The sequence below is a fragment of the Oncorhynchus mykiss genome, chromosome 16 (assembly GCF_057628025.1).
Source record: "Oncorhynchus mykiss isolate SJ-2025 chromosome 16, ASM5762802v1, whole genome shotgun sequence".
In the NCBI taxonomy this organism is placed as follows: domain Eukaryota; kingdom Metazoa; phylum Chordata; class Actinopteri; order Salmoniformes; family Salmonidae; genus Oncorhynchus; species Oncorhynchus mykiss.
The window spans coordinates 48,611,673-48,625,816 of NC_143037.1; the positions used below are offsets into that span (position 1 = coordinate 48,611,673).

Here is a 14,144-nt window from a genome sequence, read left to right on the forward strand (position 1 = left end):
CCATCTTCCCATCAATTTTAACCATCTTCCCTGTCCCTGCTGAAGAAAAGCAGGCCCAAACCATGATGCTGCCACCACCATGTTTGACAGTGGAGATGGTGTGTTCAGCTGTGTTGCTTTTACGCCAAACATAACGTTTAGCATTGTTGCCAAAAAGTTCAATTTTGGTTTCATCTGACCAGAGCACCTTCTTCCACATGTTTGGTGTGTCTCCCAGGTGGCTTGTGGCAAACTTTAAATGACACTTTTTATGGATATCTTTAAGAAATGGCTTTCTTCTTGCCACTCTTCCATAAAGGCCAGATTTGTGCAATATACGACTGATTGTTGTCCTATGGACAAAGTCTCCCACCTCAGCTGTAGATCTCTGCAGTTCATCCAGAGTGATCATGGGCCTCTTGGCTGCATCTCTGATCAGTCTTCTCCTTGTATGAGCTGAAAGTTTAGAGGGACGGCCAGGTCTTGGTAGATTTGCAGTGGTCTGATACTCCTTCCATTTCAATATTATCGCTTGCACAGTGCTCCTTGGGATGTTTAAAGCTTGGGAAATCTTTTTGTATCCAAATCCGGCTTTAAACTTCTTCACAACAGTATCTCGGACCTGCCTGGTGTGTTCCTTGTTCTTCATGATGCTCTCTGCGCTTTTAACGGACCTCCGAGACTATCACAGTGCAGGTGCATTTATACGGAGACTTGATTACACACAGGGGTGGATTGTATTTATCATCATTAGTCATTTAGGTCAACATTGGATCATTCAGAGATCCTCACTGAACTTCTGGAGAGAGTTTGCTGCACTGAAAGTAAAGGGGCTGAATAATTTTGCACGCCCAATTTTTCTGTTTTTGATTTGTTAAAAAAGTTTGAAATATCCAATAAATGTTGTTCCACTTCATGATTGTGTCCCACTTGTTGTTGATCCTTCACAAAAAAATAAAGTTTTTTATCTTTATGTTTGAAGCCTGAAATGTGGCAAAAGGTCGCAAAGTTCAAGGGGGCCGAATACTTTCGCAAGGCACTGTACATGTACAAATTACCTCAACTAACCTGTATCCCCGCACACTGACCCTGTATATAGTCTCGTTATTGTTATTCCTGTTGTGTTATTTTTTTATTTTAGTCTTCTTGGTAAATGTTTTCTTGAAATTTCTTGAACTGCACTGTTGGTTAAGGGCGTGTAAGTAAGCATTTCACTGTAAAGTCTATACTTGTTGTGCATGTGACAAATAAAGTTTGATTTGATTGGAATTGAGATGGTTTGGGTTGGACTGCAGAGTGAAGGAAATGCTCAGCATATGTGGAAAATCCTTCAAGACTGTTGGAAAAGCATTCCAGGTGAAGCTGGTTGAGAGAATGCCAAGAGTGTGGAAAGCTGTCATCAAGGCAAAGGGTGGCTATTTTGAAGAATCTAAGATATATTTAGATTTGTTTAACACTTTTTTTGGTTACTACATGATTAAACATGTGTTATTTCATAGTTTTGATGCCTTCACTATTATTCTAAAATGTAGAAAATTGTAAAAATAAAGAAAAACCCTTGAATGAGTAGATGTGTCCAAACTTTTGACTGATACTGTACATTTAAAAAAATTAAAAAAATAATAAAAGGGCACACTCATTATGCATCGCCCGATGCCCTGGGTGAGTTATCCTTTTAGGACCAACGGAATGTTCTCAAATGTGCAAACTCAGCTCACTACGGGCACGGGCGAACACACCCACAGACTACACACTCTCCCTCCAGCATCTGAACCCCATCATCTGTTGCACTCCTGTAGAGAAATTCCATCTCAACCCTCCCTGTGTCCAAGCTGCCACTGCCACATTCAGAAAGATGTCCCCTGTCCCCTTCAGGATATTCTCACCGCATCAAATCTCAGCCCTGCGACCTCCTTGCTGGCCCCCATTGCCCCCAAACCGGTTCATCCAGCTCCTGGATCCAACCTCTTCAACCTGAGGTGTGTTGAGTTCGCTTGAACGTTTGCTACGTTGCAGAACGGTTTGTACTGAACGACACATTTCCTCAAAATGTTCTTGAACAGACTTTTAGGTACATTTGCTCCCATTTGGTGGGTGTGGTGTGGGTTGAAGCAATCAGTGACATATTTATAGGGCAGTGCCTTTGCTGACAGCATTCCCCAACCCATAACCCAACCCCCCAGTACCGTTTCCATGCATTTGAAGGTTCCAGAACGTAAGAACATACTGTACGCATCCCTGGCCTCCCTTGCGGGATGGTTTTGCTGTGCCAGGACTACCCACAGTTTAGCTCAAAGCTGATTGACTAATTATTTTATAAAAAACAAGGGAGGCCATCAATCAATCAAATGCTACGGCGACAACATGCCATATTAATTTTGTCCAGACAGAATGTACATAGGTCATCAGTCTCTAAGGTGCAGGGTAGAGTACCGGGTGGTAGCCGGTTAGTAACAGTGACTAAGTTCATGACAGGGTACTGGGAAGAGGCGGGATAGTGGTGACTATTTAACAGTCTGATGGTCTGAAGATAGAAGCTGTTTTTCAGTCTCTCTGTCCCAGCTTTGGTGCGCCTTCTAGATGGTAGCAGGTTGAACAGACCATGACTCTGAGGTCCTTGATACTCTTCTTGGCCTTCCTGTGACACTGTGTGCTGTAGATGACCTGGAAGGCAGGCGGTATGCTCCTGGTAAAGCGTTGGGCTGACCGTACCACCCTCTGGAGAGCCCTGCATTGTGGATGGTGCAATTGCCATAGCATAGCATACATCCCGACAGGATGCTCTCAATGGTGCATCTGTAGAAGTTTGTGAGGGTCTTAGGGGCCAAGACAAATTTCTTCAGCCTCCTGAGGTTGAAAGGTTACTGTTGCGCCTTCTTCACCACATTGTCTGTGTGGATGGACCATTTCAGATGGTCAGTGATGTGCATGCCAACGAGCTTGAAAGTTTTCATCCTTTCCGCCGCGCCTTTGATGTGGATTGGGACGTGTTCTCTCTGCTGTCTCCTGAAGTCCACGATCAGCTCTTTCGTTTTCTTGACTTTGAGGGAGAGGTTATTTACCTGGCACCACTCCGTCAGGGCCCTCACCTCCTCCCTGTAGGCTGTCTTGTCATTGTTGGTAATCAGGCACTGTTGTGTCGTCTGCAAACTTGATGATTGAGTTGGAGACGTGCATGGCCACGCAGTCATGGGTGAACAGGGAGTACAGGAGGGGGCTGAGCATGCACCATTGTGGGGCCCCGTGTTGAGTATCAGGTGTTGAGTGTTAGGTATCAGGGGTTGTTGCCCACTTTCTCCACTTGGGCCCGTCAGGAAATCCAGGACCCAGTTGCACAGGGTGGGGTTCAGACCCAGGGCCCAGAGCTTAGTGATGAGCTTGGAGGGCACTATGGTGTTGAAGGCTGTGCTGTAGTTCATTAATTCTTACATATGTATTCCTCTTGTCCATATGGGATAGGGCAGTGTGCAATGCCCTGACAACACAGCTTGGGATGTCGTCTGGGCCGGCAGCCTTGTGAATTCTCTGTATTGCCATCAATATGTAGAAGACTTATGTTAACTAGCTGGCTGGCGTTCCCCATGACATAAAGTTTGGCTAGACAGCAAGCATTTTAGCCAGGTAGCATAGGACAACAACAAATAAAAGCGTGTATTGTATAACAGAGTGATAGACCGTTTCATCAACATAAAAGAGAGGAGGATGGCATTGGCGTTTCTCTAAGTAGGGTGAATTCACATGCTTTTTCTACTTGCACACACACACACACACACACACACACACACACACACACACACACACACACACACACACGCCATGTTGACTTTACGTCGATTGGACAACATTCGGTTATATTTTTGGGGCAGCTAGGAAGACATCACTTCCTGTCATTTCTACCAGCCAACGGAAATAGATAATTGAGCAAAATGGCTCAAATGGCAACCCCCTATGTTGAAGATGAATCTGGTAAGGCTGATTTAAGTCCGAACTCTAATTAAATTATTGTTGGAGTGTGAGAATAAATACAGTTTAGAATTACTAACCCGTTTGTCTTTACGTCGCTTCCCCAGAGCAGTAACCCAGCAACGCTCGCGTTATGGCGCGAACAAATTGTCCAAGCGTGCTGCTTCTGGCTAACCAGTTAGCGTAGTTAGCTAGCTAACAAACACACTAGTTAACGTAGTTAGCTAGTTACCGGATAGCTAGCGTAGCCAACGTTACTAATAGATAATGTCTAGTTAATAGCTATGTCGTACCTATCTTACGTCAGCTATATGGGACACTATATTCTGTTGGCTAGCCTAGCCAAACTAGGGCGCAAAAGTACCTAACTAGTAGTAGTAGCCCTAGTCTGATTAATCAGGCTTAAATACACAATTGGCATATACAGCCTGAAACATTGGTGCAAAATCGTGTAAATCTTCCTTACAAGTCAGAATGTTGAATACAATTCTGAATCGGGGAGGATAGCGAACAATCCACATATTTTTTGTGTGTAACGTTACATTTAATTGTTCGGATTTCAGTCTTTAAAAAAACATCGAAAGAAGTGTGGATTGTTTTCCATCTTCCCCTTATTCAAAATATGCCATTTTCATTGTCATCATGGCATGCTCGGTGCAATAGCTATTAACGAAGACCCGAATATTCAATATAAAACTAACTTTACCTTGGTGCCGAACCATATAACGTTACCCACTGGCTCTCTAAAAGGTCTGGTAAATAATACTTTCCTATGGATATTTTCTCAAATTTCGAGCAGCTGAAAGGCAAACCGCACAAACAACCGGTAGAGTAAGTTCAAATGTAATTTTATTCAACGTTCTCTTGTAAGTAACATTTACACGATTCTTTCTGCACGTTTCAGACGTTCCGCAACGTACCATATTAATTGTGTACTACAGCCTGATTAATCAGCACAATAATTTACTGTTAAGGAGTGTAGTCCAGCGGTTTTCAAACCTCTCCTCGAGGACCTCTAGACGTTTCACAATTCATAGCCAAGGGATTTAAAAAATATTATTTATTTTTTTTGTAAAAAAAAAATCTTTAATATTAAACATACAAATACTTGCAGTGAAGCCTCTCAACAACTACACCACATTAGTCATCTAATAGCCTCCCATCCAGAGCAACACACAGAAGCAACCAGGGTCAACACCCTGCTTAAGGGCACGTTGACAGATCTCCCACCAGCCCTCCAAGATCCCCCCAGACATTTCCCCAAGAGCTGGCCCCCCCATGCACCAACAACCAACAAAATGAACAAAAGGGAAAGACAAAAGAAAACGGAAAACAGCAATGCAAAAAACAAAAGGCATCAAGGACAACAAAAATCATAACAGCAAGGTCAACTGAATATGTTTGACTGCATGTATGGCACTATTTACATGTATGTGTGTGCATTTGAATGAGAGTGTGTGTATATTGCATGTGTACAAACACCTGTACTGCATCAGCCTCAGGCAAACCTTCATTAACTGTAAAAACACTGCCCCTCAGTGTCATTCAAACTTACTTTTTGTTATGTTTTGTTTTGACTTTATTTATTTTTACTTGTATCTTTTTTGTCAAGGGATTGATTATTAGTTGAGAAGTTTAATTAGGCATGCTAGCTGTGGAATAGTTCAAATACATGGAATGGCTAGGGTTCCCAGAGAAGAAGTTTGAAAACCCCTGGCCTAGTCAAACTGCATGCTGTGCGTAGCTTGTCAACGCGCTGTGCGCGCTGACCAACGAGAAGTAGGACTATTCCTGATCTGGCACATCTGCGTGTCATGTTTTTTTGATATGCAGGGTGAATTTGATAATTTCGTAATGAAGACAGCGATCACTTTTACTACTAACACTGCATGGTTGAAGCAGGAGAAGAATGTCAACTTCCAAATGGTCTAAACCACGTGTACTCAACTCTTACCCTACGAGGTCCGGGCCTGCTGGTTTTCCGTTCGACCTGATAATTCTTCATCATTGATGAGGTTTAACGGCGGTTGGCATCCAATATGTTGCGTTATCGCAACCTACTAGACTGGAGTACAACTCCCTTAGACTTTGCTTGAAAAAATACAGAAATAAGCATACCCTACCATCTATTACTACACTCACAATTTTTTTTTTTTTTTTAAATAACACCACCCTACTCCACTATTTCAATCCATTTACTCTTTCCTCATGCCAACAACCTGAAAGGATGGGACATCACCACTTAACACACCCTGTAACTCTTCTGATGTCAAGTCTCACACACCCAAATACCTCTCTGCAGCTGCCACCACAACCTACATTTTCTGCGACTTACATTCCATCCCTGCAGTATAGTTGATAACCATTGCTATAAACGCTAAAAATCCAATCTTACTGAAACAACATAGATCACTTGTTGGCCTATTCTTCTGTACTGGTACAGATCTACTACTCACACCACTCCTCTCAGGATACCTCCCCCTTGACCCATCTTCCTCTACTTTCTTCAATGCCTCAGCATATGACAACTTCTGCGCTACTCTACCCCTGGAAACCTCAAACTACCTCAATCACACAGGACATTTCTGATCCCCAGCCCCATGAGCAACCCTACAATTAATACATACCTCTACTTTCCTCAATGGTACACATTCCTTTGTCTCATGCCCTTCTGCACACTTCTCACACTTAGGAACCTCCCTCTTACACATTGCTGCCACATGCCCATAAGCTTGACACCTGTAACAACGTAATGTATTCGGCAGTAAAGCTCGTACAGGATGACTTACAGTATATATTTCCAACATTTTTAACCGACTCAAGCTCACCGTCTTCATCCCTCTCTCTCTTAGACCTCCTCTGCCTCTCTTTTCCCCCCACTGCACTTCTCCTGACATACATCTTGTTCTTGCTTTCTCAAGGGACGCCATTTAACCGGCTGTCACAATCTAAGGTACAATCAGCACAAACCCCTCGGGATGTAGCGCACATCCCACTTATAATGCAGCTGCTTTGTCTTGATGTTATTCTTTATCAAAAGCTACCGCTACGCTCTTCCAACCACCATCCCTGTGTCGATAGCTTACCTGATTATTACCTGATAATTAATTGTACACATCTGGTGTCCCAGGTCTAAATCAGTCCCTGATTAGAGGGGAACAATTAAAAAGGCAGTGGAACTAGCTTTGAGGTCCAGAGTTGAGTTTAAGAGGTCTAAACCATTATATTATGAGACAGGTGAAATCCAAAGTTGTGCTATATATATTTTTTAATCTGTAAAATTGACACCATAGACATATACACAGAGAGAGATAGAGAGTCAGCTCAGACAGATCCAGCTCAGAGGCCCAACTCATGAGCTCCATCGGCAGCAGATTTGAATGTGGAATTGAAAATAATTGTTTAAATCAAATCAAATTTTATTTGTCACATATGCCGAATACAACAGGTGTAGTAGACCTTACCGTGAAATGCTTTCCTACGAGCCTTTAACCAACAATGCAGTTCAAGAAATAGAGTTCAAGAAATATTTACTAAATAAACTAAAGTTTTTTAAAAATTACCACAATAAAATTACATAACAATAACGAGGCTACATACAGGGGGGTACCAGTACTGAGTTAATGTGCAGGGATACTGGTTAGTCAAGGTAATTTGTAAAGTGACTATGCATGGATAATAAACAGCGGGGGGGGGGGGGGCAGTCAGTCAGTCAATGTACTTAGACCAGGTGGCCATTTCATACATTTTTCAGCAGTCTTATGGCTTGGGGGTAGAAGCTGTTAAGGAGCCTTTTGGACCTAGACTTTTGGACCTAGACCTTTTGGACCTAGGCTCCGGTACCGCTTGCCGTGTGGTAGCAAAGAGAACAGTATGAACAGTCTTTTTGGAGGCCTTCCTCTGACACTGCCTAGTAAACTCAGCAAAAAAAAGAAATGTCCTCTCACTGTCAACAACATAACAAGATTCAACAACTGAGACATAAACTGAACAAGTTCCGCAGACTAACAGAAATGGAATAATGTGTCCCTGAACAAAGGAGGGGGGGGGGGGGGGGGGGGTCAAAATCAAAAGTAACAGTCAGTATCTGGTGTGGCCACCAGCTGCATTAAGTACTCCAGTGCATCTCCTCCTCATGGACTGCACCAGATGTGACAGTTCTTTCTGTGAGGTGTTACCCCACTCTTCCACCAAGGCACCTGCAAGTTCCCGGACACCAATCTGGGGGGAATGGCCCTAGCCCTCACCCTCCGATCCAACAGGTCCCAGACGTGCTCAATGGGATTGAGATCCGGGCTCTTCGCTGGCCATGGCAGAACACTGACATTCCTGTCTTGCAGGAAATATCGCACAGAACGAGCAGTATGGCTGGTGGCATTGTCATGCTGGAGAGACATGTCAGGGTGAGCCTGCAGGAAGGGTACCACATGAGGGAGGAGGATGTCTTCCCTGTAACGTTGAGATTGCCTGCAATGACAACAAGCTCAGTCCAATGATGCCGTGTCGCACCGCCCCAGACCATGATGGACCCTCCACCTCCAAATCGATCCCGCTCCAGAGTACAGGCCTCGGTGTAATGCTCATTCCTTCGACGATAAACGCGAATCCAAGACAAAACCGCGACTTGGTGTTTTGTTACACGTGGTCTGCCCCTTCGAGGACAATCAACTGTCCGTCCTGTCTCCCTATAGCACTGTCTTAGGCGTCTCACAGTACGGACATTGCAATTTATTGCCCTGGCCACATCTGCAGTCCTCATGCCTCCTTGCAGCATGCCTAAGGCACATTCACGCAGATGAGCAGGCACCCTGGACATCTTTCTTTTGGTGTTTTTCAGAGTCCGTAGAAAGGCCTCTTTAGTGTTCTAAGTTTTCATAACTGTGACCTTAATTGCCTACCGTCTGTAAGCTGTTAGTGTCTTAACGACCGTTCATATATGTCCTGGATGGCAGGAAGTTTGTCCCCAGTGATGTTCTGGGCTTATGCACTACCCTCTGTAGCGCCTTACGGTCAGATGCCTTAGCAGTTGCCATACCGGGTGGTAATGCAAATGGTCAGGATGCTCTCGATGGTGCAGCTGTAGAACCTTTTGAGGATCTGGGGACCCCTTCCAAATCTTTTAAGTCTCCTGAGGCGGAAAAGGTTTTGTCATGCCCTCTTCACAACTTTCTTGGTGTGTTTGGACCATGATAGTTTGTTGTTGATGTGGACACCAAGGAACTTGAAACTCTCGACCTGGTCCACTACAGCCCTGTCAATGTTAATGGGGGCCTGTTCGGCTTTCCTTTTCTTATAGTCCACGACCAGCTCCTTTGTCTTGCTCACGTTGAAGGAGAGGTTGTTGTCCGTGCACCACACTGCCAGGTCTCTGACCTCCTCCCTATAGGCTGTCTCGTCGGTGATCAATCCAACCACTGTTGTGTCGTCAGCAAACTTAATGATGGTGTTGGAGTCATGCTTGGCCACGCAGTCGTGGGTGAAGAAGGAGTACAGGAGGGGACTAAGCACGCACCCTGAGAGGCCCCAGTGTTGAGGATCAGCGTGGCAGATTTGTTGTTGCCTATCCTTACCACTTGGGGGCGGCCCATCAGGAAGTGCAGGATCCAGTTGTAGAGGGAGGTGTTTAGTCCCAGGGTCCTTAGCTTTGTGATGAGCTTTGTGGGCATTATGTTGTTGAACGCTTAGCTGTAGTCAATGAACAGCATTCTCACATAGGTGTCCCTTTTGTCCAGGTGGGAAAGGGCAGTGCGATTGAGATTGCGTCATCTGTGGATCTGTTGGGGCGGTATGCGAATCGGGGTGGGTATCGGGTTTCCGGAATGATGGTGTTGTGAGCCATGACCAGACTTTCAAAGCACTTCATGGCTACCGACATGAGTGCTACGGGGCAGTAATCGTTTAGGCAAGTTACTTTCGCTCTCTTGGGCACAGGGACTATGGTGGTCTGTTTGAAACCATGTAGGTATTACAGACTCTCAGGGAGAGGTTGAAAATGTCAGTGAAGACACTTGCCAGTTGGTCTGCGCATGCTTTGAGTACACGTCCTGGTACTCCGTCTGGCCCTGCGGCTTTGTGAATGTTGACCTGTTTAAAGGTCTTGCTCACATTGGCTACGGAGAGCGTGATCACACAGTCGTCTGGAACAGCTGGTGCGTGCTTGCTTCAGTGTTGCTTGCCTCGAAGCAAGCATAAAAGGCGTTTAGCTCGTCTGGTGTATTGATAATTGATGAAGCCAGTGACTGATGGGCTTTTCTCCTCTATGCCATTGGATTAATCCTAGAACATATTCCAGTCTGTGCTAGCAAAACTGTCCTGTAGCGTAGCATCCGTGTCATCTGACCACTTCCGTATTGAGCGAGTCACTGGTACTTCCTGCTTTAGTTTTTGCTTGTAAGCAGGAATCAGGAGGATAGAATTATGGTCAGATTTGCCAAATGGAGGGCATAGGAGAGCTTTGTATGCGTCTCTGTGTGGAGTAAAGGTGGTGTAGAGCTATAAAAAGATATATTTTTTTAAGAAAGTGTTTTAATTATTAATCAAAAATTCACCTCTGGTTGCACATGTAAGATGCTGGTAGAAATTGGGTAAAATGGATTTGTATGTCAGCGTTCAAGTCCCCGGCCACTAGGAGTGCCGCATCTGGATGAGCATTTTCTTGTTTGCTTTTGGCCTTATACAGCTCGTTGAGTACGGTCTTAGTGCCAGCATCGGTTTGTGGTGGTGAATAGACTGCTACGAATAATATAGATGAGAACTGTCCTGGTAGATAGTGTGGTCTACAGCTTATCATTAGGTTTTCTACGTCAGGTGAGCAATACCTCGAGACTTCTTTAATATTAGACATCACGCTCCAGCAGTTATTGACAAATAGACACACACCCTCGCGCCTCGTCTTTCCAGACCTAGATGCTCTGTCCTGCCAATGCGTGGGTAACCCACCCAGCCACATCTCGGTGAAACATAAGATATTACAGTTTTTAATGTCCAGTTGGTAGGATAGCCTTAATCATAGATTGTCCAGTTTGGTTTCCGATTATTGCACTTTAGCCAATAATAAGGAGGGTAGTGGTGGTTTACCTACTTGCCAGCGAATTCTTACAAGGCACCCCGCCCTCCTCTCCCTTTTCTCTTGTCTTTTATTCACGTGGATGACAGGGATGTGGGCTGGGTCTCGACTAAGCTGTAAATCCTTTGCGTCAGACTCATTAAACAACAACTTTATGCAACAACTCTTAGTGCATCATATCAATTCGTTCTTCTAATCAAACTGAAATGTATCGGAGAGCAGGTATCTTGGTCATGTATTGAATCGTCTTGAAAGGGAAACTTGTACATCCCTAGACAGTATATCTTTAGCATTACCGTCTATGAATGGGCTATAGTAGTAGCAGCAGCAAGTGGCACATTTGAAATGCATTAGCCAGCTAGCTAAATCTTTGTAAGTTACCTATAGTCTCTACCGTAATGTTAGCTAGCTAGCCAGTAATCCAGTGTCAATTTGGCTGGCTAGCGACTAGAAAACATTAAATTATGTTAGATTGTTCTCGATCCTGTTCTTGCTAGTGCCGATGCAAATGTGGCTAGCTAATGCACTGTAGATGAGTGGTGCTGGAGCGCCAAGTCTTGGACCAAACGGCTTCTCAACAGCTTCTACCCCCAAGCCATTAGACTGCTGATCAATTCATAAAAATCGCCATCGGATAATTTACATTGATCCCCCCCATCTTGTACACTGCTGTTACTCGCTGTTTGTTTGTTATAGATTACCTCTACTAGCCTGTACCCCTGCACACTGACTCGGTACTGGTGCGCCCTGTATATAGCCTCGTTATTCTTATTGTGTTACTTTTTATTATTACTTTTTATTTTAGTCTACTTGGTAAATATTTTCTTCTTGAACTGCACTGTTGTTTAAGGGCTGATAAGTAAGCATTTCATGGTAAAGTTTACACTTGTTGTATTTGTCGCATGTGGCAAATAAAGTTAGAATTTATTAAATTTTTATTTGTATATTGTTGTAACACACACACACATCCATGTTTTATCAAGCCTGAGTCGACCAGCTGAGCAAAACACATGAATTGGTTCAAATGTAAATGCTTGGTTTTCCGTGAATTTGTAATGTTTGCTCATGTCTGCGCCTCCTGTTATAGGGAAATACATTGCTGCTACACAGCGACCAGATGGAACCTGGAGAAAGCCTCGGAAAGTGAAGGATGGTTATACCCCTCAGGAAGAAGTCCCTGTGTAAGTAATTCTACCGGACAGTGACCTCTGTCAAGTCAACCTTTATACTAATTTTGTATTTATTTTGATAGAAGCCTCTGCTGTAAAATAGTTGTTTCCTGTTTCCTATTTTCCACTCTGCGAATCTGTCTTTGTTTTCAGCTACGAGAATAAATTTGTGAAGTTCTTCAAGGGCAAGCCCGACCTGCCACCAGGTATGAGCCCTGGAGATGAGGCCCAGGCAAGGCAGCAGCAGCAGGGGATTCCCGGCATTGCAGAGAGTGAGACAGCTGGGCTTTCCAAGACAGCCAAGCGAAACATGAAACGCAAGGAAAAGCGCAAGCTGCAAGGCCCGGATAGCAATGTGGAAGCACTTATCAATGCTGTTGAGAATGTGGCGATTGCAGAGGGCGGTGACAGTGAGATGCCTACATCTAACCCAGCTGAAGCTACTAATGACCATTCAGGAGCAGCAGCAGAAAAGGCCAAGAAGATCAAGAACCTGAAAAAGAAGTTGAGGCAGGTTGAGGAACTGCAGCAGAAACTGGACTCTGGGGAGATCAAGCAAGCTACAAAAGAGCAGCTGGATAAGCTTGGGAGGGCCAAGGCCATACAGGATGGGTTGCTGCAGCTTGAAGAGGATTCATGAGATTAAAAAGGTTGTCAAAAGGGCAGCAGACGAGTTGTGGAAGTTAGACTGTTGGAAAATACATACACCAAGTTCTACCAGAAATGGATATTTACAGCTGCATTGATGAGCTTCCCTTAAACATTTTTCTGAGATTTGGTGTTATCAGACAGCCAATCAACATTAACTTTGGCTTTGGAATACCAAGTGTACATAAACCTAACACCTCAAGTTATGTTGTTGACAAGAACTGATCAAGCTTTTCCCACACTTTCTCCAAAACCAATGAACAAACAACAATGAGACAGCCATGTTTTTTCTCTTCATTTCAAATGTACTTTTAAAACAATTGAACTGATCCCGTATGCTTGTATTGGCTATTAACTTATTGGCCATTCATAGTTGTAATAGCATTTATTGTTGTGCTCAGTATTTTTACTGTGCTTTTTTTTTTTTTACCTTTTATCTCTCAAGAGAATTGCATAGAATATTATTTATTGCATTAAAGATACAGAAAGCCCCTATTCAAGAGAATGCCATTTTGTTGACCTTTCTGTGCACTGAAATGATACACATTTTCCCAATGATTGGATGATTTGAAGTACAGTTTGAATTTGTGTACATAATGAAGTGATTCATGGTTTACAACATTAACATCACTCATATGAAAGGATAGTTTTAAATAGATAGCTCCCTCTACAGGTGAAATCAGGCAAAACCGAGTTCAGTGGAAACGACAAATGCTATCTCCCCCTGATTACAGGGCATAGGGAGGATTGTTGTGGTGACATGGAGAAGCCGAAATGTAACATTGATGTGTTAATGGTTCTTTTTATATAAACATACTAATTAATGGTTGTCTCGGAATGGAAATGTGGTTAGTTGTTTTTCTCTCATAGGACAGTTAAAAAATAAAATAAAAATATCATGATTTACATTACAGGAGGAAGAGGTTTTTGTCTCATAGACTACATGGTATTTATGGAGAGAAACGTAGTCATTCAGAAACAAGAATCTTGATCGAGCAACTTAAAAGATACATTTTGTAACTCTATCACACATGGTCTTTCCCTGGTAGTGAATCACTACAATGTTACATTGTTCATTAACTTTGCAATATTAAATGTATTGAAGACACCATCTGTATTGTAACCTTGTCTCGGTTGTCCTTAAAATGGACCAAAAATAGACCTTTGAAAGTTGTTGTTAGTTATATTGACTTAATGATTTTGTGTTGCTCTTTAGCAAGAGTGTATTTAGAGACAATTTAAACAGTTGAAAGGGGATCGTTTTTGGCATAGTTGGGAGTGTAAGTGGGCTGTGTACTTCAAGAGTTGCTGTCAGTGGA

General features: G+C 43.4%; 1 protein-coding gene across 1 annotated transcript; it reads left to right on the forward strand.

Moving 5' to 3' along the window:
• The first annotated feature begins 3,819 nt into the window (after positions 1 to 3,819).
• On the forward strand, positions 3,820 to 13,936 carry LOC110492123 (partner of Y14 and mago B). The gene is made up of 3 exons (XM_021566157.3): positions 3,820 to 3,945; positions 12,096 to 12,189; positions 12,331 to 13,936. The coding sequence occupies exons 1-3, from the start codon at positions 3,906 to 3,908 to the stop codon at positions 12,815 to 12,817; spliced, it is 621 nt and encodes a 206-aa protein (XP_021421832.1). The 5' UTR covers positions 3,820 to 3,905; the 3' UTR covers positions 12,818 to 13,936.
• Positions 13,937 to 14,144: the final 208 nt, after the last annotated feature.

What these genes read in the sequence shown, in the direction of transcription:
- LOC110492123 (XM_021566157.3), top strand. Translation starts at nt 3,906, where the DNA reads ATGGCTCAAATGGCAACCCCCTATGTTGAAGATGAATCTG. An exon ending in CTATGTTGAAGATGAATCTG is followed by an intron (nt 3,946 to 12,095) that starts GTAAGGCTGATT and finishes CTCCTGTTATAG; the next exon opens with GGAAATACATTGCTGCTACA. An exon ending in CCTCAGGAAGAAGTCCCTGT is followed by an intron (nt 12,190 to 12,330) that starts GTAAGTAATTCT and finishes CTTTGTTTTCAG; the next exon opens with CTACGAGAATAAATTTGTGA.